At 42.0% G+C, this 27,342-nt stretch overlaps 1 protein-coding gene across 4 annotated transcripts in view; it reads right to left on the reverse strand.

The window, feature by feature from the left end:
- ITPR2 (inositol 1,4,5-trisphosphate receptor type 2) overlaps positions 1-27,342 on the reverse strand; it is a 287,303-nt gene that overhangs the window by 143,320 nt on the left and 116,641 nt on the right. For all 4 annotated transcript variants that reach the window (XM_074902357.1, XM_074902358.1, XM_074902356.1 and 1 more), the window contains exons 27-34: positions 23,222-23,311; positions 22,950-23,075; positions 21,629-21,751; positions 19,952-20,152; positions 9,427-9,678; positions 7,751-7,876; positions 2,828-2,956; positions 2,104-2,224 (exon numbers count right to left, since the gene is read on the reverse strand). In XM_074902357.1, the coding sequence (XP_074758458.1) occupies positions 2,104-2,224; positions 2,828-2,956; positions 7,751-7,876; positions 9,427-9,678; positions 19,952-20,152; positions 21,629-21,751; positions 22,950-23,075; positions 23,222-23,311 (1,168 nt within the window). The remainder of the gene's footprint in view (positions 1-2,103; positions 2,225-2,827; positions 2,957-7,750; positions 7,877-9,426; positions 9,679-19,951; positions 20,153-21,628; positions 21,752-22,949; positions 23,076-23,221; positions 23,312-27,342) is intronic.

The following is a 27,342-nucleotide window of genomic DNA, read 5'->3' on the forward strand; positions in this document are numbered from 1 at the left end:
ATAACAACACAATACACTTTGAACATGCTTGATATTAATGATGAATCCTCAAAGAGTTATTGTGATGTGGACAAAAGGAGATTGGCTATGTGTATGCTAACATGAGTCACCCCCAGGCCATATGCAGCCTCCCTGCCCTGCTGACACTGCAGGGAGCACAGGGCAATGCCCTTCACCAGCAGCTTGGCTCCACTCTGCCATGCCTGCAAGTGCCCAAGGCACAGCTGGAGTCCCATGGGTGGAAAGCCAAAGCAGCAAGAAGGTTGGACCCACAGGGCAGAACAAGAGCATACTTATAAAAAGAACCCAACTGTAAACCATCTCCATAAACCAGAAAAAGGAAGGAGAGAAAAGACTACAGCGGAGGTAGAAATTAAATTCACTAAGTAGGGAACAAGGTCACGTATCTGAAGAAAACTCCAGACAGCCATGCCCTTGACTCCCTCAGGAATGAGAGGCACACAGAAGACTACCTACCAACAACCACCAACCCTTTCACATGCTAGTGTACCTGGCCAAGAAGCTGGATCTGCCAGGCTGTTAAGGTGACCCATGCATACCCTGTCAGGCTGCTGTGGGAATGAGTTCAGCTTTCAGGCTGTCTCAGCACTATGCTTGGGTGTCTCCAAATACCCTCATCTCAGTGAGATAACACAGCAACCTCTCTGAGCTAGAATTTGGGGTTTTATGTGTAGCTCTACAGAAATGAAGACACTGAGCTGTCTAGAAGCACAAATAGGGCATGCTCAGTCTCAAAAATACTCTCATCTGTCCTACTTCTTCCCCCTTTTCCCAGACTCCCAAAGGAAGTAATTTATTGATGACACTTTCCAGAACTACCAGAGAAGAGCAGGGACGTGTTAAACACACAGACAAGGATTTGTAGGGCTAGAGCTTTATTTGAAACTGTAGTAGCTGGAGCATAAAGGAAATAAAATGTCTTACACTTCCAAAGTTGTCTTGCCAGATGGATTCATAATTAAATCATTTGCACAACAAACACAACAATGGAAGGTTGCTAAGTTTTCAGGTAACTGCTTATTCTCATTCACACAGAAAGTTAATGAGATGTTTTGGCTAAAATGATAAGCGATACTCCTGTAAAGCTACTCCAAAATCTAAATTTAGAGTTGATTGTTACAATGCCACAGATGCTGCAGATGGTTAAGGGACTCTCTCATATCATTTAATCATTATTTATTAAATGCATCGACAGCTCTACACAGTTTTCATTCACACTGAGCAGAACCTTATTCTACAAGTAATCAGAATGACTGACTTTTAGAAACTGTATTGAATAATCCTTTTTTCTGTAATGGCAGAAGACTTTAAAATTATATTCACAGAACTTTAACTTAAGAATGAACTTTTGCCAGTCTTAGCTATGTACCGGTGAAGAATCTTTTTTATTCTAGGATAAGAATTTATCTTCCACTTTAACATGGTATTTGAATTTATTTGAAAACCTGTAAATTATTAGCTGCCCTAAGGACCAAATCTGGTTTCATTGCCAGTGCAAGGCAATATTCCCCTGACAAGGCTGACTGTGTAACAGCAGTAAATGAGCGGGCCTGATGGCGAAGAGTACGCAGAGAAGATATGGAGTGGTACAATTGTGGTTTCCATCGCCAACTCCCTGATGGGACAAAACCTGAACAAGCCCAGGACTGTGACTGACAATAATGAATGCATCTCACAGGAACCGAGGGGAAAAATGACGGGAGTTCTCCAGCGCACAGTTGCTATGCATCACTGCTTACAACATCTTCTGCAAATTTAGCCCAGCACGACCAAAAAAGCCCAGGTTTTCTCACAGTTTATGTTGTGTTTTAACATCATAACTTACTTGAGGTAAAGTTCAATCACTGCTTACTTAGCAAACTAATCTCTCTGACCTACCGGTTTCACCTAACAACCCTATCTGACGGGACAGATTTTAATGGGTTATAAAAGGAGGAAGTATTTCGCCTCAAAAAGTGGGATTTCTGAAATCACCACTGTCACAATTTCAAGATGGTAAGTCAAATTAAAAACTGTTCAACATCATGTAAGTCTGATCTTAAAACACCGAGAACAATAATGAAAGTAAAACCTGGCACCTACCCACTTCAGCCAAAGTCTTGATACATGACTCCACTGAGGCTTTCTGTGTTGGGTTTGGCCAGGTACAGTTGTAAATTCTAAAAGCAGACTGTAGCAGCTGAATAAAAACAGGCTGGTGTGTCTGAAAACAGAAAGATAAACATGGAATTTTACTCTTTAGGATCTCCCGGCAACTGCCTTAGGGTTTGACACAATGTAAACCACATGCAAGGGGTTTTAAGCTTGTAGACTCAAGTTAGAACTCCATTAAATTCTCTTTGTTCTTCAGGACTGGAGGGAACAGAAATCAGTGCTTCACCTCTAAAAAGGCCAAACCATGCATTTTTTCCTCAGATTGCCACTGATATCAAGCAAACACTGTACAGAGCAGAAGGACAGAGATGTCTTCCCAGTTCTCAGGTATGTGTCCCTTTTGTCATAGGCCACAGCATTTTTCTCATATGAATACAAAAATAGACCATTATTCTTCAAGGATACTCCCTCCAGTGAATTCACAAGAGGCTAGAGTAAATCTGACCATATTGATCTGCCTACTGGTTCAGAGCTGTAAGTGATAAAAATTAAGAGTAACTGTTTTAAGGAGGAATTATGCTGCTAGCCAGTGGCATGAGAGGGGACAGAGAAATTAAAGAAGGATGTAAAGATACAGCATTCCTATCTGGGTAGCAGAAGGTATCTCATTAACAGACTGAATTACCTATTTGTCTGTGTCTCTTTTTGTTACCTGGAGGCTGGTGCTGTTATCTGAAAACGGTGAACTGAAGAAGCCACTCACAATGTTCATCACAGGTTCAGTGACATATTTCTCCAGAGATGTGTCTGCATGTTTGCGATCCATGGTTGTGTTACAAACCTACAGGGAAGAAGGAGGAAACAATGAGATTTAGTTCTTATAAATAAGCAAACTTTATAATTTTGCATTTATTACAACACATGTAATATTTCTTGTTAATATGATATGACATACCAAAGGATATGTATATAAAATTTGTCAGAGATAACTATGTTAGGGTTCAAGCTCTATTTGTGACATATCTTTCTTCTTGGAGGTCCATGTTGTCTTTTGAATACCCTTCTCTTCTGAACTAGCTCTTTCTGGCTGTCTGTCTATTCTTTCCCATGCTGTGAAAAAAGATCCCCCTAAATCAGCACATTGCATGCCACTTACAGACTTAGAGAGATTCAAGAAGAGAATGGGCCTTTCCTCCCACTGTGGGGCTGGTTGGAAGAGGCTTTAGAGAAAGATGACACATAAACACCTTAGGTTAGAAAGATTTCATGTAACGTTCAGCTTCTCTCTACGATCAGTCACCACAAATGGGTGGCAAAGTTGAACCTGATTTGCAGGAAAAATGTTTAAAAAAGACGGGGAAAAAAGGAAATAGCATAGTCAATACCAACAGCTTTTAGGATTGCAAACTGTAAAACAAGCAGCATTACTTAGAAAATCAACACGGGGAAAATATGAAAGACAAGCTAAAAACAATGAAAAAAAGAGAATGGATGGTACTGGGACAACTCTGGAACACAGAAGGATGAATAAATGGTGGGAGGATGTGGGAAGATTTGTACAAAAGATTCTTGAAGACACCCTTTGGTATAACATTAAAAGTTTCTTTCTGCATAAAGATGTCATGCTTAAAAAAAGGAAAAAATCACTGGGGTGGAATGCATCTTTCAGTATTAAATTTCTTTTCAACAGTTGTGAACATCTACACAGAGTCATGTTGAATTTGCACATGTCAGTGTAAACAGCACTAAAAGGAGTCTACAGAGAGCCAAACATGGAAAGAATGGCAAGCCTCGAGAAATAAGGAGTACAGACTACAGTCACACTACCTCTTCGACAGCCTTTAAATAGGAAGTTCTAGTTATGTTTAACAAGAAATGAAAGGCAAAGCTGTTCTCTCTCTTTCACCTATGCAAGGTACAGATTACTATAATGTTTTAGAGAATCTATGTGAAAGCATAATTTATTTTGTATATAGACTTCTGGGGTAACCTCATTACTGTCTGAGCATTTAACCTGAGTGGTACATACTTACCATTACCTCACACTATGGACGGGGAACTGAAGTCCAGAGAAACTGAGTGAATTGCTTAAGGTCACAGAGAAGAGTTGGTGACAGAAGCAGAAAGATAATCTATATTTCACACAGGGCAAACATGCTAATTAAACACTGGCACTGTCATGCTTGGACACTACAAAACAGCAATTTTGCCAGGAGTGTTTTAAGGAAGGTTATTGATGTTACATCCAAAAGCACTCAAGTTCAGCTCACAGGAACACAAAAACTTTTTGAGTGTAACACACAAGCATTGTCATATGGTAGGCAGAGGAATACCAAAAGATAACGTGAGATCTACAGAAATGAGGCATCTTGAAGAGCTTGGCTTGTGTGCTTTTCTAAAATGTGTCAGATAAACAAGTCATGCCCCCACGTATTGCATTTTTTATCACCCTGGGAAAGGAAAGATTTTGGACAGAGAAGCAACAGTGGCTAAACTGAAATAGTAAACTCTTCAGCCCTTCGGTTTCGGGAAAAGTATGACAGCATCACCACCCCCAGTCCTAATGGAGGTAACAGATTCACTTAATAATCCAAAATTAAAAAAACCTAGAAACATCTTGAAGTTCTTCTGCTTTTAATTAATCTGCATGCCTATTTTGGCTGGAATCAGTAGCTCTGAGGCTCAGCACTTGTGATCCTGATGGGAAGACAGGGAGCTGTGCAGTACTAGCATGGTAAATTTAGAAATCACCAAAACTAAATTCCAAAACGCTTTTAAGCTTTCCCCTTTGCTTGCCTGAAAAGCAGAGCCATATGTGGAGATGCCACTCTGCTCCAACACCTGTCTGAAAAATTCCCAGTGCAGAAGGAATTCATAAATCCTCTCATTTGTTCTAATCCCTCTGCCCTTTGGGGACTGAAAGGTGTTTCCCTGTGAAAGAAAAAACCTGAAATGCATGAAATGAAGATGAGGATTGAGAAAGCAGTGTTTAAAAACCCCTTAAGAGGCTTTGGGACCAAAACTTACATGAATAATACTTCAAAAAATTCTGCAGATAAAGCCAGGATGACTTTACAGCTGTCAGATCTTGGCTCCTTCTTTAATCCTGCTCAGATTATAGCTGGCCCACACACAGGAAAGGGAAGCCTTTCTCTCAGCAGCACCCACTTTGCTTGGTGCAACATTTTAAGTCATACATGGGAGAAAGTAGGTTGGCAGAAACTGTAGAAATGGGGTGTCTTTGAGAGCGTGACTGCTTTTGGCAAATGGAATTTATACATGAATCTGCCTCATGTCTGCTTTGCAATGTACCACATTGTTGAAAGAGAATGACAGTTGGGGACTAAATATTTCCTTCCTCAATCCAGTAACAGATTAAAAAATTGGATACTTTTTTTTTTTTAATAAAAAAGGAAGGAATCCAACCTGAGAATAACACTCTCCATGTTTCACCTTAGTGCTCTCTAACAACAGACTCAGACTCGAAGCTCACAAACTCACCCAGTGACAGGCATTTGTAGCAGCTAAAAGAAAAACATTTCCCCTTCCCCCATGCAAAAACATCCCTTTTAGCTCACTATAACACTGAGGATCAAAGGGCTCTTTTTCTAAATGCTTTGAAAGCTATTCTAACATCTTTCATGAGGTTGACAGCATTCTAACTGTCCTGATAGCTACGTAACACTGATGTATTTATAACACACAGGCTTTGTCTGGGCCCCAGAAAACCAAACCTGAACAAATACTCAGCAACCTGGAAGATGTGGCTACCCACAGGGACCTAGCTGAAGAGCAGGACAGGCCAGAGCACTTCTGACATGATTTTAGTTCTTTTAGCTATTAACCGGGAAATTAAAAGGATTAGGCATCTGCCCTGAGGACTTTGCAGGAGAGCAAAATAAACCTGCATTTTGCCATTTGATGCCAACACCACACACACACAAAATACATTAATAATACACTCACTCTTCACCTTTGAAGATCTGGCATCTAATTTCTCTTATGCAAAGGGTATGTCAAAACAAGTTCAGTGGTCACTAGCATCAGGACAACTCTACATCATCTGGCACTGTGCAGTTCGTCTGCAGGCTCAGGAAAGCAACTGTGGAGCCTTCTTTCTACATGTCTCCTTCTAGCTCAAGAGCAAAGAAAACTGATCACGTTCAAGGGTTAGGGAGGGTAGTCTTTTTGGAGGATCAACACCAGGACACATCAGGAAAGGGCAACCCAGAAAGGGAATTAAACAGAAGAAAACACTTCTTGGGGTAAAACCAGCGAGATTAAAAATCAGAATCCCCCTTCAAGGAGGTTTCTCATCTTAATTTTCAAACAAGCCTGGTTTGTCCAGAAGGGCTTTCACTGTTACAACATGATCACAGAGACAAGACAAAGAGCAAGAAAACAGTCTCATTACTGCTGAAAACAGCTACTACCAAAAAGAGAGCACAAAAATCCTTGTCTTAACCTGTTTCTGGGTGGGGGAAGGAAAAAAACCTCCAACCATTTATAAGTTTTCTGTTTCAGAGAGACATGAACAGGTCCCAGTGTCTATCATAAAGCACAAGTCTTTACAGTCATTCTTCTTTTGGCCATAATTCATGCTATTTACTCCCAATAAGTTTCAAAGAAATTATTTTGTGGCACACTATTACTTTGGGGTAAATGTCTGCTGCAGGACTTAATTGAGATTCTTTTATCTTTTTTTTCTTTATTGCAACAAAATGAAGAATGCAAACAGTGAGAAGGATTATAAAATGTAATGGATCGTGGACTGGGAAAAGATAGGCATGCACTACAACAACATGCTCTATAGAACATTCCCAAAATACTGTCTGGCATCAAGGATCAAATACAGTCCACCAGACACCAAAAAACCTGTGCTCCTACTTCCTGAGCAGAAAGAGGAACTCCATTAGTTAGTATTGACATTAGGCTCTTGCAAAAAGCATTAACCTCCCAGAAAAGGATATGTAATGTAAGCTGTAATCATTACATCATACTAGCTTCCCCTCATGGCTCTATTACTGTATTTTATCCTTCTGGAAGTCATAAGATTTCCCTTGTCTTCTGCCTCCAAAATACCAGGGAGTGGAATCTTCTGACTTGAAATTTAATTCAACAAGTAATGATACCACAAAGCTCACTAGGGTCCACAGGAATTGAATACCTACAGTACTAACTATGCCTCATCCATCTTGCAGCCTATAGTTTATATATGAATTAGTATTCCGAAATACCATAGCTCTACACCTGCCATTCACATCAGCGGTGAGAAGATTACAGATGTGGAGTTTTCTTAGTTACCACCATAATGTCATGTAACACACACTCCCAGAAGATGTACACAGAGTCTCAACCCTGTACATGCATCCAATTTATTTTTCTGGAAGAAAAGAGGAAGGAACATGGGTTCCAAGATGCCCTTTTAGAAAGAGAAGACTGCTAGAAATTAGCAGGTTAAATGATGATAAATAACAGAGAAATGACTGTTTAAAAAAAAAAGCCACAAACTCCATACCCATTCTATTGTCAGCTTTGAAAAAAATAGTTAATAAAAGAAGTTCACCAAAAAAAGTTACCTGTTCAGTTGCCACCCATGACTATACTGTAATATTTAATGTCTCATGAAGCTTACCCTTGCCATATCAACAAGGAAGTTCTCAAATAACTTCCAAATATGGTTACTGGCATAGATTTCTTTCATTTCCACTTCAGTGTCCACATAACAGTGGTTAACAAAATTAACATAGGCAATTTTCACCTGCAGGAACAGAAAAACCACAATAAGAAATGGTACAGTAAAAACCATTAACATGACGTTTTCTATCTGCAAAAATACTGAACAATAAAGATGATCCTTCAAGTACTAACAAACCCTAGTAACAGTAATAATGCATATGTTCTGTTCTGAAGACTTAAGGAGAAACATGGCAACAAATGTATTAATGTACTTACTGAAAGATCACATGAAGAAAAATTGAAAGATTTTGTAAGCATTCTTACTCTAACAACAAAACCCCCACAAAACAAAGCAATAATAAATCTGATATTTAAATTATATTAAGACTACAAGGGCCTAGCTCCAAAGCCAGAAGCTGTGAAAATGCAGGACATCCCTGCGCTTGCCAGTAGACTTGCTTGTGACAGACTTGTCAAATTTGAAAAGAAAAAATGTCTTTAGCAGAGCTGAGACTGCAGTCAGTACATTCCCATAATCATAATACAACACTTGCATTTTTGAGGGGTGTAACTCAGATCTAAATGGAGGAGAAAGGTTGTGCAGTGCTGGGACTGCAGCAACAGCAGCACAAGGCTTAACAGGAGGACTGCAGTCTCACTCCTCTCCTGCATTACAAGTCTGCATGTGCACATGATAAGAATGCATACTCAGTGCCTGAAATGTACAGTTTAAACATAAACATATGCAGATACACTGCGAACTTCTTGTCACAGTCAAAGGAGAGGAGATAGTTGCATATGTTTAATGAAGTCAGGAGAAAATTCCTGTCAGACTTCTAGGTTTCATTTGTTTGGTTTTTTTTAAATTAGCATCTATTGAAATTAACGTTAGGAGGAACTTCTGAGCACAAACTTTTCTTTTTAAGAAAAGAATCAGTTGATCCCAAGGGGACTTTTTCACAGCACAAAGGGAGTCTACTGCTGTCAGTCCCAGTTCTGTTGATAGGAGCTACATTTTTCCATCAGACTGCCTTCAGAAATCCCTCTGACCAATACACAGTTCAAGAGCAAGCTTCTTACAAAGACTGTGAAAAGATTTCTTTTCATCACATCAGGTTTGGTGCAAACAAATATTCCCCTTCTGATCAACGTGAGGTATCACAGTCCTACTGAAGCATGACAAATAGTAGCTGTAGAATTGGGCCTTGAATAAAAACATTTGCTGGACTGCAATTGAATTTAATAAAACGAGACTTCACCCAAAACTCCCATGATGGGCTAGAATGCTGCCCATCATTTCCAACAAATTCAGGTAGTGGCAAAACATTGGCTTGACTAACCACTTGGCTAAGTCTTCACAGCTACAGCCAGAAATTATCAGAGCATTAAACTCTAATAGTGGCTGGACAAATCACAACAACAAAACAAGGTGTCTGCCCCAAAAAGCTGACAATCAAAGCGTAAAGATTTAAGAAAATACTGGCTATCCTTTCTCACTTATTCCCATTAACGAACACCACCTGTTTCCAGCCTGTTTTCTGTATAAATAACTTGACAGCATATTATAAACAACAAAACATCTTCTGATTTTCTAAAAATTATAAATTAGCTTCCTCATTCCATGAGTCTTACTTCAGGTATGCAGTCGTCATGGGTCACTACTCTCACTATATCATCCAGTGGCAGGAGTGAATTGCACTTGATCTCTGTGTATACATTCTTTCCTTCTGTACAAGTTGCTAGCAATTCCACTAGAGTGATGTGATACGCTAAGGGTCCACTCTCATCTGCTCGATCTCGCTCTGAACACATCATTTGGAGTAGGACTGGAAATGATGCTCTGTCGTTGTAGAATATCAACACATCTTCACCACAATTTATCAGCTGAAAAAGATAATCCAAATTTTAAGCACCCTGAACTGCAGTCATTTTGGACTCAAGGTCTTTCCCTAAATGATTCTATGATTATGTGATGTTCTTAACTTCTTATTTTGTTCTACCTTTAAGTATGCAATTCTGTCTAGTGAAAAAAAAAAAATACTCTGCTGTGGCGTACCAAATGCACATGTCAAAACAATATCCAAGGTGAACTTCTGTTCTTATCTACGTAAGTACAAATCTGGAATAACTCACCAAGCAGCGAGCTAATGCAAAGTGAATCTGAAGTTTAATTTCTATGTAGCTCTGTGCTTACCTAAGACAGTATGCCATCCTTGTTATTCCTACCATCTCAATGTTTGTTTGAAGTTAATTAATTACCCTCACCTCCTATTGTAAGGCCAGGATGCATTATTATCCCCGTTTTATAGATAGGGACTTGAGGTGCAGAGAGATTAAATCTTCTGTGCTACCTCATACAGAAAGCCTGTGGCTCACCCAGAATTTAACCAACCTCTTCTGTGCCCTTGCTCAGCATCAGAAACAAAAGATGATTCCTCCCAACCTATTCAAATTTGGCAGGCGAGTCTTGACATTGTCATCATCATGCCAGCATTTCCATTTAACAGAGAACTGGTGTACGTGATAAATATTTGATTTTGCTACAAGTGCATTGCTCATCTCAAGAGGATCCAGAGTGAAGGTGGATGCTGGCAGCCTCATCTCAGCAGATCTCACAGAAAAGTTTTGCTCTAATGCCATTTTGAACCCCCAATACACTGAATATACCTGTCAGCACTGCTCTTTGAGCTTGAGTGGAGCTGGGACAGGACAGTAGTCCCATCTTCTCTCCATCACTAAGCCTAATGCACCTTCAATGAAGGTGAAAATAAGTTCCCATAAATCCTTCCTAGTACAGAAAGCACCTTGGCGGCACAACAGTTGTACATGTTTTGTAAATAAGGCACTTGACGTATCCAACTCTATATGTGACATGAAATCCTAGCTTACTGAATTCAAGGGTAGAAATAAAGGTTGGTGGAGTTTTGAGAAATGGGAAAGCAGCAAGAGCAGGAATGAAAATTAGTCCTCCTGAACTAAAAGTCAAGAAACATTTCAGTAATTCCCAGGGTTCCAACATTTCCAATTTCAATTTTACAACTTTTCTGATTGTATTTTCCCTGTTTCTTGCTTATTTTTACATTGACAATTGCATGGAGTGAATTGTGAAATTCAGTCTTTCCTGCAATTTTTACTTCTCATTTATCTTTGGGTTTCTAAAATTTTCCACTTGTGACTTTTCAAAACAGACATTTTCTGGACAATCCACAGTACAGAAAAAGTTTTTAAAGGGACAAGTGCTTGGGGAGGAGGAAGGAGACCGTAAAGGAACCCAGATACCATTAATCTCATTGCACTGAATGGCCAAAAAAAAAAGGGGGGGTGGAGAAATATCAGCATTCAGAACATTGGAAAATTGACCTAACTTTTTAAGACTGATGTCTGGGATACTATGCTCTTAAGACATTTCACATACAGAATACCTTTTAAAATCTACACTAAGCCCTTTGGGAAGGTACATGATCTGTCACTTTTTATTAAGTTGTTCACCACTTTCCTAGTTATTTTCCATTTTCCACAGAGGAGAGGGAAGACAACTATTTCCAGGTTCCCCCAAAGTTATACTCTTATGTACAGAGACCTAACCTGTACCAGTATTACTTGAGATTTTATCATATTGTGTTGGTTTAAGCCCTGTCAGGACTGGAGACCACGTTGCCGTTGTCCCTCCCCCACCCTCGGAAACAAGTAGGGCACAAACCCCAGGTTAAAATAAGAAGAAATTTAATACAACAGTGTAATAAGCAATCTGAACAACAACAGTAGCAATCGTAACAACAATAAACAGTAATAACAGTAAACAAGACAAAAGATATACAGAGAAATACCGCAATGGTTACAGACAGCTCGCTCATGATGCTCCCCACGACCAAAGCCACGAAGGAAAAAGTTCCCGCGCTCCCACGCCCAGACCTGACATCAGCATAGTATGAATAACCCGGCTGGAGATCCCTTCCCCCTCTCTGCTGGGGAAACTTAACCCTATCCTAGTTGAACCAGGACATAATCCACCCCTTTATTCTATACCATCTGCGTCATGTCCAGCTGCCATTTAGCAGTTAACAATAACAAAATAATAATTTACAAAGTCACAGCATAATTCACGACATGTTCTCACCCAGAATCAAGTCCCCCTGTGGTACGCATCGGACCTCTCCATTGTCCTGCATCACCCACCAGGTACACCCAGGTCCTTGGGCAAAAGCAATCCCATGGATGGGTTTGCCTTTACCTTTGCCTGGTGCAGGACTAAACCAGGCCATTTTCCCCAATATATTCCTCATGTGAACCACAGGGACTTTATCCCCATCTACAGCACGTGGAGGTTTTGACTGAGCTGGTCCAGCTCCACTGGCAGATCCTCTTGTGCTGACCAACCAGGGGGCCTTTGACAGATGCGCGTCCCAGTCTTTGAAGATCCCACTTCCCAGTGCTTTCAATGTGGTTTTTAACAGTCCATTGTAGGGGATATGGTAGACCCACTCGATGCCCTGTTCTTCTGCCCAGGCATTTATGAGGTTGTTTCGGAAGTGGGTCCCATTGTTTGACTCAGTTCTCTCTGGGGTGCCGTGTCATCACAGGACTTGGGTTTCAAGGCCCAGGATGGTGTTCCGGGTGGTGGCGTGGGGTGCTGGGTAACTTTCCAGCCATCCAGTGGTTATTTCCACCATTGTGAGCACGTGGCACTTCCTTTGGCAGGTCTGCGGCAGTGTGATGTAGTCGATCTGCCAGGCCTCTCCACATCTATACTGCAATCATCGCTCTCCATTCCGCTGGGGCTTCACCCGCTTGGCATGCTTGATTGCAGCACACATCTCACATCCATGGATGATCTCTGCCATGATGTCAATGTTGAGGTCCACCCCTCTATCTCGAGCCCACCTGTATGTTGCATCTCTACCTTGGTGGCCCGAGGTCTCATGAGCCCACCGGGCTATGAACAGTTCTCCTTTACGCTGCCAGTCCAAGTCCACCTGAGCCACTCTAATCTTAGCAGCTTGGTCTGCCTGCTGGTTGTGTTGATGTTTATCAGTGGCCCGACTCTTAGGTACATGGGCATCCACATGGCACACCTTCATAACGAGATTTTTCACACGGGCAGCAATAACGTGCCACACCTCAGCAGCCCAGACGGTTTTACTGTTACGTTGCTAGTTGCTCTGTTTCCATTGCTGCAACCATTTCCATACGGTATTTGCCACTGCCCACAAGTCAATGTAGAGGTAGAGCCTCGGCCACTTTTCCCGCTCAGCAATATCCAAAGGAGGCTGGATGGCTTTCACCTCTGCGAACTGGATCAATTCACCCTGTCCCTCAGCAGCTTCAGTGACCTGTCGTGTGGGACTCCATACAGCAGCTTTCCATCATCGACGTTTTCCCACAAGGCAACAAGACCCATCAGTGAACACGGCATATCGCTTCTCCTCATCCGGCAGCTCGTTATATGGTGGGGCCTCCTTAGCATGTGTCACCTCCTGTTCTGGTGACATCCTGGAATATCTGCTCTCTGGCCAGTTCGTAATCAACTCTAGTAGCCCTGGGCGGCTGGGGTTCCTTATGTGAGCCCGTTGTGTTATCAGTGCAACCCATTTACTCCACATGGCATCTGTTGCATGATGTGTAGTGGAGGAAGCCTTTCCTTTGAACATCCACCCCAGCACCAGCAGTCGGCGTGCCAGGAGGAGCTGTGTTTCAGTGCCGATCACTTCTGAGGCAGCCCGAACTCCTTCGTACGCTGCCAGTATCTCCTTCTCAGTTGGTGTATAATTACCTTCAGAGCCTTTGTATCCCCAGCTTCAAAAGCCTAAAGGTCGGCCTCGCGTTTCCCCAGGTGCTCTCTTCCAGAGGCTCCAGGTAGGGCCATTCTCCCCGGCTGCGGTGTAGAGCATGTTCTTAACCTCCTGCCCTTCCCGGACTGGCCCGAGGGCTACTGCTTGGGCAATCTCCCGCTTCATTTGTTCAAAGGATTGTTGTTGCCCAGGGCCCCATTCAAAATCGTTCTTATGGGTTACATGGTAGAGAGGGCTCACAACCAGGCTGTAGTTTGGGATGTGCATCCTCCAGAACCCCACAGCGCCCAGGAAAGACTGAGTCTGCTTTTTAGAAGTTGGTGGGGCCATGGCTGTTATCTTGTTTATCACCTCCATTGGGATGTGGCGATGCCCATCTTGCCATTTTATTCCTAGGAATTGAATTTCCCTTGCAGGCCCCTTAACTTTCTTTTGCTTAATGGCAAAGCCGGCCTTCAGGAGGATTTCAATTATCTTCTTCCCTTTCTCAAAGACTTCCTCGGCTGTGCCCCCCCATACAATGATGTCATCAATATACTGCAGGTGTTCTGGAGCCCCACGCTTCTCCAGTGCAGTATGGACCAGTCCATGGCAAATGTTGGAGCTGTGGTTCCACCCCTGGGGCAATCGCTTCCAGGTGTACTGGATGCCTCTCCAAGTGAACGCAAACTGTGGCCTGCACTCTGGCGCTATCAGAATGGAGAAGAACGCGTTAGCAATGTCAATCATGGCGTACCACTTGGCTGCCTTCGACTCCAGTTCATACTGGAGCTATAGCATGTCCGGCACTGCAGCACTCATTGCTGGCGTCACTTCATTCAGGCCACGGTAGTCCACAGTTAGCCTCCATTCGCCATTAGGCTTTCTCACTGTCCATATAGGGCTGTTGAAGAGTGAGTGAGTTTTGCTGATCACCTTCAGGCTTTCTAGTTGGCGGATCAGCTGATGGATGGGGACCAGGGAATCTCGGTTGGTGCGGTACTGCTGCCAGTGCACCGTCCTGGTAGCAATCGGCACTCGCTGCTCCTCAACCTTAAGCCGCCCCACCACTGAGGGATCCTCTGAGAGGCCGGGTAAGGTGGACAACTGTTCAACCTCCTCCAGGACAGCTACACCAAAAGCCCACCGGTACCCTTTTGGGTCTTTGAAGTACCCTCTCCTGAGATAGTCTATGCCCAGGATGCACGGGGCATCTGGGCCAGTCACAATGGGGTGCTTATGCCAGTCCTTCCCAGTCAGGCTCACTTCAGCTTCCAATAGGGTCAGCTGCTGGGATCCCCCTGTCACTCCAGAGATGCAGATGGATTCAACCCCACTGTAGCTCGATGGCATCAGGGTGCACTGTGTGCCAGTGTCCACCAAAGCCTTATATTCTTGTGGGTTTAATGTGCCAGGCCATCGGATCCACACTGTCCAGTAAATCCGATTATCCCTTTCCTCCACCTGGCTGGAGGCAGGGCCCCTCTAATCCTGCTCATCATCACTCACTTCTTGCAAGAATGATTTACTGGTCCCCTCAAGAAGGTCAGACATAACGTTCACCATTCTGTTCTGCCTGGGGGATTTCTGACTGGACGCTGGAGCTGCACTTTTCTTGGAGGACTCCCTTTTCATGACGGTCTTCCCTTTCAGCTGCTCTACTCGTGCAGCTAGGGCAGCAGTGGGCTGTCCATCCCACCTCCTCATGTCTTCTCCATGGTCACGGAGGAAAATCCTCAGGGTGCCTCATGGTGTGTGCCTTCTGCTGCCTTTCTCTTGGATGGGGAAACGTTTACTTCTAATGGCTGAGACATCAGCCCGTGCAGGTGGAATGTAGGACATGCCCTCTTCCATTTTCTGGACCCTCTGAGACCGTTCCTCCACAGCTGAAACCCAGGAAAGTTGGGATGAAGGGAGATTTCCCTCATATTGCCGGAGCTTGCCAACCACTCCATCCACTGTCAGAGTGTGGGTGTCTGTCCACCAGGACACTATTGCCAGTGCTTTCGAGTGTGCTTCTGGTGCGCTCTTCAGGAACTTTCGCCACATCAGGTGTGTGCAAGGGGCCTGATCTGGGTCCATGGGTGACTGCTCATCATTCAGATCACCATAGATCATATTAAACACAGCCAGTTCCCTGAGGTTCTGGATGCCTTTCTCAATGCTGGTCCATTTGCTCAGCTGACATAGGATATCATCCTTGTAGGGGTACCTTTCCCTTACACTGAGCAGGAGTCGCTTCCAAAGGCTGAGGGTTTGAGTCTGTTTCTCTATTTCCCTATCAATGCCAGCGTCCTTGGCCAAAGACCCCAGCTGCTGGGCCTCTCTCCCCTCCATCTCAAAAGCACTGGCTCCATTGTCCCAGCATCAGAGCAGCCAGGTGCAAATCTGCTCGCCTCCCAGGCAGCCGAAATCTCTCCAGATATCTCGCAGCTCAGTCGGGGATAGAGATCGGACGATCACCACTGGCCCTTCCTCCTGTTCCCGTGCTGGGCCTGGCTCATCCCCATCCCCCACTTTGCAAACTGACTTTCTGGTATATTTGGTTTTCTGTATCGGGGCGACTGATACCGGCACTGGCTGGCTCTCTGGCTCAGCTGCTGTGCTGGTGGAGGTGACTGATACTGGTTCTGCCTGTTCCTCCGGCCCAGCTGCTGTACCAGTAAGTTCATTCTCAGATCTTGCAGCCCTTTCTCCCCCTTGAGGGCAGTGGGTGGTATTAAAAAGGACACGGTATGCATGGGCAAGTCCCCAACACATGGCAGCGATTTGTGTCTCCTGGGTTTTGCCAGGTTGGTAACACACCCTTTCTAAGCACTCCATCAGCTTATCAGGGCTCTGCATTTGTTCGGGAGTGAAATTCCAAAGCACTGGAGGTGACCACCAATTCAGGCCTTTGCCCATCTTTTCCCACACCCCTTGCCACTCACTATTATCTGACCTCGGGGCAGGTTTCCGGGCACTGCTATTGTTAGAGAAGTGCCGCATGGCCAAAACCAAAATGAGGCAGACATTCAGAAGGCATTGTGCCACAATCACACTGGCCTGCAGGCTCCAAGGCTAATAGAAACTCTCAAAAACTGAGAGGATCTCTTCCCCTGGCTCACCCATAGCGGGGGTGAGACCCCTAACAAAAGTCCAGGCAGCAAACAGGTACCAGCCTGCCCTCACAAACAGCGATACAAACACATTATAATCAGTCAATAGCCAGTACATCAAAATAAGACCCATTATACATTTTCCACTAATAACAAACACCAGCACTGGTATCACATACTGGATATAAAGGTTAATCCAGCCCCACCACCAAGCAAATGGGCCAGCATTGCAAACATTTTCTTATCAAACATTACAAATACAAATACAGAAAAATTACACCCAACAGATTGCTCTAACACACTCTGGTAAGGGTCTACCCCTTTTTGATTCTTATTTCAACCCTCTTGTGCCCCACGTTGGTGTGCCAAAAAGGCTGTGGTGGTTTAAGCCCTGCCGGAATCAGAGACCAGGTTGCTGTTGCCCCTCCCCCACCCTCAGCCGGTCAGGCTGGAAGTGAGGCACAAACCCCAGGTTAAAATAAGAAATTTAATACAACAGTGTAATAAACAATCTGAACAACAACAGTAGCAATCGTAACAACAATAAACAGTAACAGCAATAAACAAGACAAAAGATAGAGAAATACCGCAATGGATACAGACAGCCCCATGCTCCCCGTGACCCAAGACACAAAGGAAAAAGTTCCTGCACTCCTGCGCCAGACCTGACATCAGCATGGTATGAATAACCCCCCTGGAGATCCCTTCCCCCTTCTCTGCTGGAGAAACTTAACCCTATCCTAGCTGAACCAGGACACATATCAAGTCAAACTAACCCCTCATCCTTTCATGTACCTATTATCGCTGATGAATGAGGAAGAAATACCAGGAAATAGTGAACTTGTGAAACATAATGCTGCATGGCGTGCTTGTGACATACTGACAAACCAAAGCAGATGATGTTGCATCTGCACAAGAAGAGCAAAGGGGGACAAGGTAATCATTGTAAATGCAAGGGCAGAAGATGTTATACAACTTTCCCCAAGTTATCCACTCTTAAATGTGATTCGTGAAGAGTGTCCAAACATTGACCCAAACAGAGAAAATTATGTTCCTTTAAAGTAGAAAAAGAAGAGAACTATCCAGTGTTAGCTAAAGTTCTCACTGAGCATCATGAATTCAGTGATGGGAGAAAACCCTCAAAACCACAAAAAACCTCAGCAGCATTTTCTTCCACTAAAGTATATTTTCAACAAGTTAAGAACTCTATGGAAAGTATAATGAAGGTTGGTCAATATCAGAACAGCTGTTGACTTCTTCAGTGTATCACTCCAGAACACTATAGATAATAGAAAACTCTGCTGCCACATTGATCTAGTTCAAAAGTAAATTCTGCTTTCCCTTTTGTAATAATGTTTGCATTGATAGGCTCTGTTCTTCCAGGAACCTCAAAGCATGCTTGTAATGAAAGTGCCCTAAAGAACCTTTCAGGTCGGTAAACATCGTTACTAGCACTCTACAGACATAGGGACCAAGGATATGAGAACAAGTGAATAAGACAGATTGGGAATGTTTGATTTTATGAAAGTACGCTTTTGCAATGGTGCTCCATCTATATGCACTTTCTAAAAGACATAAATATGATCAGTTTATCCCTCACATCCAATAAACAGGAATAAGATACAATATACTACCTGTGGGTAAAAGAAAGCACAGGAGTAGCTGAGGCATGCTGTACAATCATACTCTGTTTTGTCTTGTGGTAAATTGTTTACATGACCCATCTGACAGCACAGAAAAGTTACACCACTTGTTTAAGGCCACTGAGTACACCTCAGTTGTCTACCAAGAAACTGTCCTGGCTCCATGGCAAGTTCCAACCATTTGGCTACACTCTTTCTGTCATACTGGATTGCCATTCAAGTGCCATACAAATTTCACTATTAGCATCCTTTTCTAACAAATCATAATTACTTACTTGTAATTTCCTATGCTTTTTAAAACAGATCATCATCTTACTCTCTTTCATCAAATAGGGGTATACACTCTCCCCAGCAAACTTCTGCAGGACTCATGATGTAAATGTCACATCCAAGTTCATTTCAATTTTCATCATGCAGTCAGCTTGAAAATGTAATATGGCAATTTATCTTTGTGCTATTATAGGTTAGTAACAAATGTATTTAAATTGAAAAAAATATAAAAAATTTGTTTGATGAGAAAATAAAAACCTACAAGAAGCTGTGGTGGAAGGGGAAAAATCTAAAAGCACAAAGGCACAAGAACTGTTTGAATTATGTAAATCAAAGGCTTGTAATTGATATTGCATGTTAAAACACTTCAGTCAAATTGAAAAGGTTGAGGTCAATTCCATTAAAGGTTATCCATGTAGGCTGAAGCTTTATTTTCTTAATTAGAAGTTTTTCCTCTGTTGCTGTGGAACAAAATTTCAGCAGGGTTTAGTTACGTTTATAACACAACTAGAGCTTATGTCTGTTTTCTTTGTGAAGATGTCTCTTCAAAAAAACAAAAAAAATGCACTTTGTAAAGTAAAGAAGAATGTTCCTTGGACTCTGCTCTTACCCGGACTTTTCACTGTATTCAACTTTACCCACTTATTAATCTCATTGAGCTCTTAACATAATTACAGTTAAATGCACTAGTGTCTGCAAGTTGAATACTTCATTTATCATGCACACTATATAACAAATCCTAATTGCAGAGTGCAGAGAAGTCAATTAAGTATTTTCCTAGTAACTTTATTGACATAAAGATTTGTCCACAAACTACTCCGTGGAATTTACTGGGTCAGACTCCAAATCTAGCTAGTTAAAGCTAGAGTAGATCTACTAACTCTCACAGAAATATTCTGGAACAAAGAAGCAAAAGCAGAAACTAGTACCCAGAATTGTTACATGGTTACATGCTAAAAAAATGGTCTACAACACTATTTAGACAAATCCATAGAGGTAAGAGCTTCTTATATGGCAAAACCATGCCCCAATATAGCAAGTTTGGTGAGTAGATGAGATCCTAAATTACAGTACAGGAAAATGAAGGTTTATGCAACTTTGAGATTTCCATGCTACATAATCTACAAATAGACATCTCTGTATCAATGTGCTAACACTCATGTTTTCTTTCTAGTAGTTATACAGATGGCCTTACAAAATTAGATTCAACTCTCCAAAAATGTCTGCTAAAATATTCATTATTTGTGATACTGTTTAAAATTCTGAAGCTATGATGCCATTGTATCTCATTGGTATAAGAGCAGAAAAAGCAACCTCAAAATACTACTGTGTTAAAAAGACATCACACGAGTGATTAACACATGAACCCTTCACTTACCTCTGTCATTACCATGTCCTGGCATTTTTTCACATATTTGCCATCTGCTTTCACAATGGTCTGCAGGAAACGCAGGTATTCCACATGACGGCCATGAGTCTCTATGCAGTGTACAAAGTGCTGCACCACTCTTTCACTAATTTCATTACACAGAAGGTAATTATTCATGAAGATGTTCCGCATGCTTTCAGCTTCCAGGAGCTAAACAGATTAAAACCAAAACAGCCTTATAAGAAGAACAGATTTGTTTTGAGATTGAAAGATTCATAGGACTCTAGATTAGAGAAAGGCACATTGGTAAAGGGAAACTGGAAAAGTCCTATGTGTACCAGCCCAGTGATTAAGTAGTGACCTTAGGGCTTAAAGTGGGCATAAACAGAATCTGTGCCCATGTGGAAGGTGAAGACACAAACACACTGCACTGCTAGAGCACTCTATAGGTACTTTGGTATATAAGACAACTGAGACCACGTTCATCCCACTCATCATCAAGCTTTACATTGAGTCAGCCAAATAAGATGATTAGCTACCTCTGTTTCCCTCTGTGGTTGACAGAGGCAGGCATTTCTAGGCATATGATTGCACATGCAGTCTGATCGCTCTCTGAGAGAACATCTCTTTCCACACTAACTACAGAGGGAGCCTAAGGCTATCTTTCTATCAGTGAGTAGCACAGTAAAAGAGGAACAGATCTGTAGCAAGAAAGGGATACTGTTGAGGACCTAAACCCTGACTTTATGCATTCTTGGGGCTTTTGCTTCATACTTGCTCTAGTTTGGTTCCTTGGACTAAAGGCTCATGAGAGTCAGGTGTGCTCCTAGAGTATACCTTTTTGTTTAGTGTCATTTGAAAGGAATCCACACCAAGTTTGCTACACAGTATGAACAAAAGCACTGTAACTGAGATGATCAGAAGATCAACTTCAAAAGAACAGAAATGCAAGTGCAAGCAGGCTTGATACTTGGCACCAGAGTTGTGTCAGTGCTGGATAGAATGGGGCCTGGGGGCTAGTCCCCACTGTGGTCAGCTCAGCACCTTTCACTAACTCCCAAAAAAAAGCGTAAATAAAAAATAACAGAACAAATGCTTCTTAATGTAGACCAGAGGTCTACAATCCTAATACTCACACTGTTTCTAATAAAAGCATGTTTTGCTCGGTAGATCTGCCACTGAGCAAGGTGTCATTCTATATGACTGTATTTGTAAATGCACACATACACAAAAGAACCATGACGAAGAGGTTTATTGTAAGGACAATGATTTAATAAAAAAAAAAAAAAATTATATTAGTTGAATCAAATGGAAGCATCATCAACAAAAAGGTATTGGTCTGGTTCTGCTGTCACACAAGCTTCATGACAGCAGTCACAGCATCTTCTACCTTGACTTCTAGTCCACCTGTGAGTGAGTTGGGATGAGTAAGATCACAGTCAAGCTAAACATGATGTGACGATGTGACACATATTCATAGATACTTCTAGTAAACCCCATAGGTAATACTGTTTTCCACTTTTAAAATGGCAACATTAAAAACTATGACATAAAGAGCAACAATAAGGGAGAAAAGACAAGGACAGAGAAGGCATAATTTAATGAAATTATTTATTTAAGACTCATATTTCAGCAAGTCCAGATTTACTTGCAGGTATAAAATTCTCATTAAAATGGTATACTTACCCCTGGAGTTAAGAATAAGTTGAGATTTTTGTGGAGGAGAACTTGATTCTGAGGATTTCCTCGACAGAAATTCTGAAGAAAAGTATGGGCTAGATTCATAAGTTCATTCATCTTTTCATCACTCTGCAGAAAGAAAAGACAAACAAAATGAGCTGGGCATACCTAAACATACTTGTTAAAACCACAGAACATGAATTCAGCCAGCAACAGATCAATTCTGCTGAGCCTTTATAGGGCAGGAATTCTCCCCCTGGCAAAAGCAACTGATCTAGTTTCCTTCAGAGTCCATTAGTGGCTGTACCTTACCCTGAATCAACTTGACCATAGGGAGTCAGAGGCAAGAGCAGAAACTCAAAGTAAGATTTCCTCATGCATAGTTATAATTTCCTAGTTTTAAAATGTGCTAAGTGGCTTGATTTTCAAGAAAAGCTCTCTAACCTGTATTGATCTTAAGCTCTTGAAAAACTCTGGCTTTTATATAGCTACATATAGAAACAGATGTATGTGTGCATGTGTGTGTACACCTACACGAATATGTATGTACATACACATACTCCCACGCAAATACATGTCTAGTTTCATCTCCATTTCATGTTCCACTCATATAGTATTCTAACTATGATTTGATGAACCACCTATATGGACAAGCACTATTTTACTGAAGACAGTTGAACCCAATGTCTGTATATAATATTGGTGTGTAACACTCAGGGAAAGGTAGCTCAGAAGAGGTTTTATCTCCTCTAAATACTTCCTGTAAGATCTAGAAAGATGTGCTCTTTAAAAGGCTATCTAGATCATTCATTTGTAGGTTCAGTGTCACTAAATCAGTACAAAATCACATTATCTTCTGAAAAACTTGCAAGTGGAACTAGGTTAGAGGCTTCCACCACAGAAACAAAGAAATTATTCCAGACTTAATCCTTGAAAGCTTTTTGTCCATCTTATGTATCTACAATAGCTCTCAACAGTGGAATTTAGATACCCTGCCAGGAGCTCCAACAAATCAATACTTCTTACTGTGAAGTGACTGCAGATCTAAGGTTTGCATATGGAAATGGGATGATAGCACAGTGACATCCAGGTACCTGAGGCAGTAAACATTATGTTCTTAATAAAACCTATTCTATGCAGGCATTCATATTTAAACTTAGGCCTAAACCCATTATTCTTAAGGTAGAAAACAGCATCATCATTTCATGTTTGTACCACAGTTTACTGAATTGAATTTTAAAAAAAATATCACATTGATTCTTGGGCCTCTTGAGGCCTTTCCCTTTATTGAGTTCATGTTCTTTACCGCTAAAATTATGAGAATAACCTTTTCATAAGGTATCTGCAGAAGGTCCAAGACTACCATATGAGCACCCATATTTTTCAGCAATCGCTGCTGTTGATTCCGACATTTTTTATTCTGAACACAAAGTTTGCTGAGTCGAATCAAGATCTATAAATAAACAAACAAATAAATAAGCATGCAAGCAAGCAAAGAACCAGTCATATCACACACAAAAAATACATTCTTTCAAAATCATTACTAAATTTACTTATCAAATAGATACATCAAGCAAGATTCTTAGCAGATATACCAACCTCTTTAACAATATTGTAGTTGTTGCTTTTATTGCTATCTATCTGGGGTTTTTTCATCCCATCCTGTACTGGACTCAAAATATTTGACTCCTGTAACAAAGAACACACAAGTGAAGATCTGTTGCAACTTCCTCAACATCAAGTAATTATATGTAATAACAGCAAGTGAAGTATTACAGCAGCTCAGAGGGAACAGATATAACACAGAGAATAAAGGCTTGTTTATTCTTTATCTGCCAGTCCAGTGAGTGAAAAGATTCACATTCAAGTTCTTCCTTTGTTACAAATTTCCAACTTGATTTGAGGCAATTATTCTATGTCTTCATGATTCTGATCTTTCTAAAAAAGAATATGTTCCTATATCACGGACTAGACATGCCAAGGAATTTAGATACTATGAGAATATGGACCATAAGTGTATTTCAATAGCTACCACTTGTTCCAAAAACCTCTAATACAACTGGAAAGATTACAAAGCCTGTGTATGTGAACATTAAAAAGTCTGGAGAAAGAGCTTAAGATGACCTCTGTAGTTGAGATAAGTAGCGTGGAGTTCTCAGCAGTTCAGGAACAAGTAGTGCATGGAAATTAGAGATGTTTCTTTCCTCCATTAATGTATTGGGTTTGTGTGTGTGGCAGGATTTTAGTAGGAGTGGGAGGTGGCTAGAGGGGTGGTTCCTGTGAGAAGCTTCTTGAAGCACCCCCAGCTCCAAGTTGGACCCACGTCTGGCCAAGGCAGAGTCAGTTAGCAATGGTGACTGTGCCTCTTTGATAACATTTTTAAGAAGGGGAACCTGAGAGGAGGAGTGGGAGATGTGAGGAGGAGTTGTGAGGGAGACACCTACGCGAACACCAAGTTCAATGGAAAAAAGGAGGAGGAAGGGGGGGAGGTGCGCCAGAGCAGAGACCCCCCTGTATCCCGTGGTGAGAGGGCAGGCTGTGCCCCTGCAGCCCATGGAGGTCACTGGTGGAGCAGATACTGACCTGCAGCCTGTGGAGGACCCCACACGGGAGCAGGGGGCTGTGCCTGAACAAGGCCAGGACTCTGAGGGATGGCTGCACCGGTGTAGTTTGGCGCTGAGAGGACTGCAGCCTGTGGGAAGGACCCAGGCTGGAGCAGCTTGGGAAAAGCTGCAGCCTGTGGGAAGGACTCATGTTGGAGAAAGTTTGTGGAGGACTGTCTCCCGTGAGAGGGACCTGATGCTGGAGCAGGGGAAGAGTGTGAGGACTCCTCCCCCTGAGGAGGAAGGAGCAGCAGGGCTGACCGCAACCCCCATCCCCTGCCCCTGCACTGCTTGAGAACTGAGGAAGGAAACTGGAAGCAAAGCTGAGCCCATGAAGAAAGGAGGGGTGGGGGGAAGGTGTTTTTAAGATGGGGTAATAGTCCTCACTGTCCTTCTCTGTCTGTTAAGTGTTGTTGTTTCAATGAAATTGATCCTCTTTTTCTTCCCCTGACAAGTCTTTTTCCCATGACCGTAACAGGTGAGTCATCCCTCCAATTATCCTTGTCTCAATTCCTGAGCCTTTTGCTTTATTTTCTCCTTCCCATTCCTGAGGGGTAAAGTGTGGTGCTCAGCTGCCCCCTGGGCTTAAACCATGACAGTGAAGAGGACACTCTGTCCTTATCTCTGGATGATGCAGGAAAGGAATTTAAAACAAATGAGAACCTTATGTTAAACTGCAACATCCGGTCATGATGCCGTATGGTCTGGGCCTCAGCTTTTAGAAATCCCCAGCTGGGTATTATAAATAAGAGAAATCAAGTTAGCAAGTAACTGCTAACACCCACACACCTATCCATACATGTGTCAATCAAAACATGGAAGAACATCTACACAAATACTTCAACTTAGAATACTGGCAGTGTTGGGGTTTATTTCTGCTGTCAGCTATAGTAAGCCTTTCTTAGCTGGAAACACAAAGAACTGAAAGATTGGACTTTGGATGCTGAAATTATTAAGCATGTGAAAGAACTGTAGCATATCTCAGGACCACCTCACAGTATAACCACAAGGATATAAACCAGTGTAATAGCATAAAAATGAACCAAACAGGTGCACCTCTGAGTTTCATTGTGTCCTCAAACTTCCTACTGTTTTTGAGAAGAGAATTATACTAGAACACACACATACGTGCCAATCTGAATATTTATACCTCTTGAAACCTTCCTCTGAACTTTCTTAGCTGATGGTGAAGACGAAGAGTTCTATAAATCCCATCTGGTCTTAATTTCCAGTGGGGAGAGAACAGCTGCACCACTTGGCCCTGGAAGCCATTTATAACAGTGTCAGCACCGCCGTTCAGTGTGGTCATGTTGATCTATGCAACAGTGGATTTTTATTTGTTTAGGTTTGTTAGTATGCATGCTGCTTTCTCTCTAGCTGTTTGAATCAATACTTTGGAATATATTTCCGTCTCCTTGCTATAATTAACCACCCTTCTCTGTTCTGGGACTGTGGGTTAACCAAGATTAATTTACCTGTTACTTTTATCAGCATTCTTCCTCAGTCACAGTAGTTTTATAATCCATGTGAACTATATGTCTTATCTGGAAGTGCTGATCGGCATTAAACTGCTGAATCTATCCTTTCTCTCAACAAAATAAAAACCTGTTTATTGAACCCATAAAAGTATGTCAGGGATGTAGTAGTTATCAAGAGGTAATCACACCACTGGGATACTAGAGACACTCAGTTGCATATCTTGCCTCGTTACACCCCATGATAGACATTGTCTGTCACACTTTTCTGTAGGGGACAGGGAGTCATAGAGATCACACTGAGAAAGGTTCTCATCTGAGTACCCCACCTTTAGAAAATTATATTTTCTGAAAAAGACTACTTCCTCTCGTCGTAAAATTCCCAGGATACCATGTTGCATTAGTCTTAGGATCCTTTCTTTCTAGCCCCCAAATGAAGGCCCAGATTCCAGCATTAAGTCCAGGCAGTTCCCCACCAGTGAAATAGTCTCACTTATCTCAGCAGGACAGCTGTGCAAGGCACGAAGCAGTGTCATGTAATGCTGGCACAGTTTTGCCCTCAACAAGATGTATTTACTTATCAGGGGAATGAGGGGCACTCTCAGAAGTTTCAGTTCACAAACTCACCCTATATATGATGTTTCAGAAGATGTTTGTTTAAACATTTCTAGAATCAAAGCAAACTGCCACAGACCAGAAATGGAGGAGAGCAAGGGACCACCAGGAGTTTAAGAGTGCTGAAAATTTATACCACTTGAAACCCTGCTGAACTTTCTCAGAGGTTGATGAAGATGAGAAGGTCTATAAATGCCACTGCACTGTATTCCAGCTTCACCTGAGAGTCTTTTCACTGAGACTGTCTATTTCTCCTCCTCAGACCTGTGTTTCTGGTGCTACATCACCAATGAAGCCTCCAGAGACGGGACAATAAAGACCACACTTTCCGTAGTCCATAGTTTCTGTACAGACTCATAACACCCTTACCAGAGATAACCAAGTAAACAGTCTTTATCTGTTTTTCCCTTCTCAAACAAGGCTGTTATGTGAGATCAGTTTCAGCATTTCTTCCTAATCCTATATGGTGTCTAATTTTTGCCTGTCCTAACTCCAAGCACTCCTATAATTCTGATCTCCAGTTCCTATGAAGATGATCCTGCATAGATGTAAAAACTGTTCTTTTTCCTGCAGAGAACTCTGGATACTTTATTTAGAAAAACATGCACTTTTTTTCTACAAATCCCATGTCTGGATTCATGTAACTGAAAAAAAGGAAAAAAGTAGGTTTCTAGCCCCGCCTCCCAGGTTACCATAGAAAGGTAGAAACAATTACCCTAGAAGACTCAGAAGCCTAAGAAAAAAAAAAAAAAAAAATCTTATTTTTAAAAATTCTTGTGATAATCTTGCAGTGTGCTTTGGTGAGGACAGAAACTTTGATTTAACATAGGACTGTTCTGGAATGTAAATTTAAGCCCTTGTATGCACTTTAATGTTGGTTGGGAAAAATTAAGCACAGGCAAATGAAGCATATTCCCTAAAGACTTAGAGGTTCATCCAGTTCAGTACCGAATACTCGGCATCCATTCCAAGAAAGCATGGGATCTCACAGGGATGTTTATCTGTCTGAAGCCAACCACCTGATTCA

The sequence above is a fragment of the Athene noctua genome, chromosome 3 (assembly GCF_965140245.1).
Source record: "Athene noctua chromosome 3, bAthNoc1.hap1.1, whole genome shotgun sequence".
In the NCBI taxonomy this organism is placed as follows: Eukaryota; Metazoa; Chordata; class Aves; order Strigiformes; family Strigidae; genus Athene; species Athene noctua.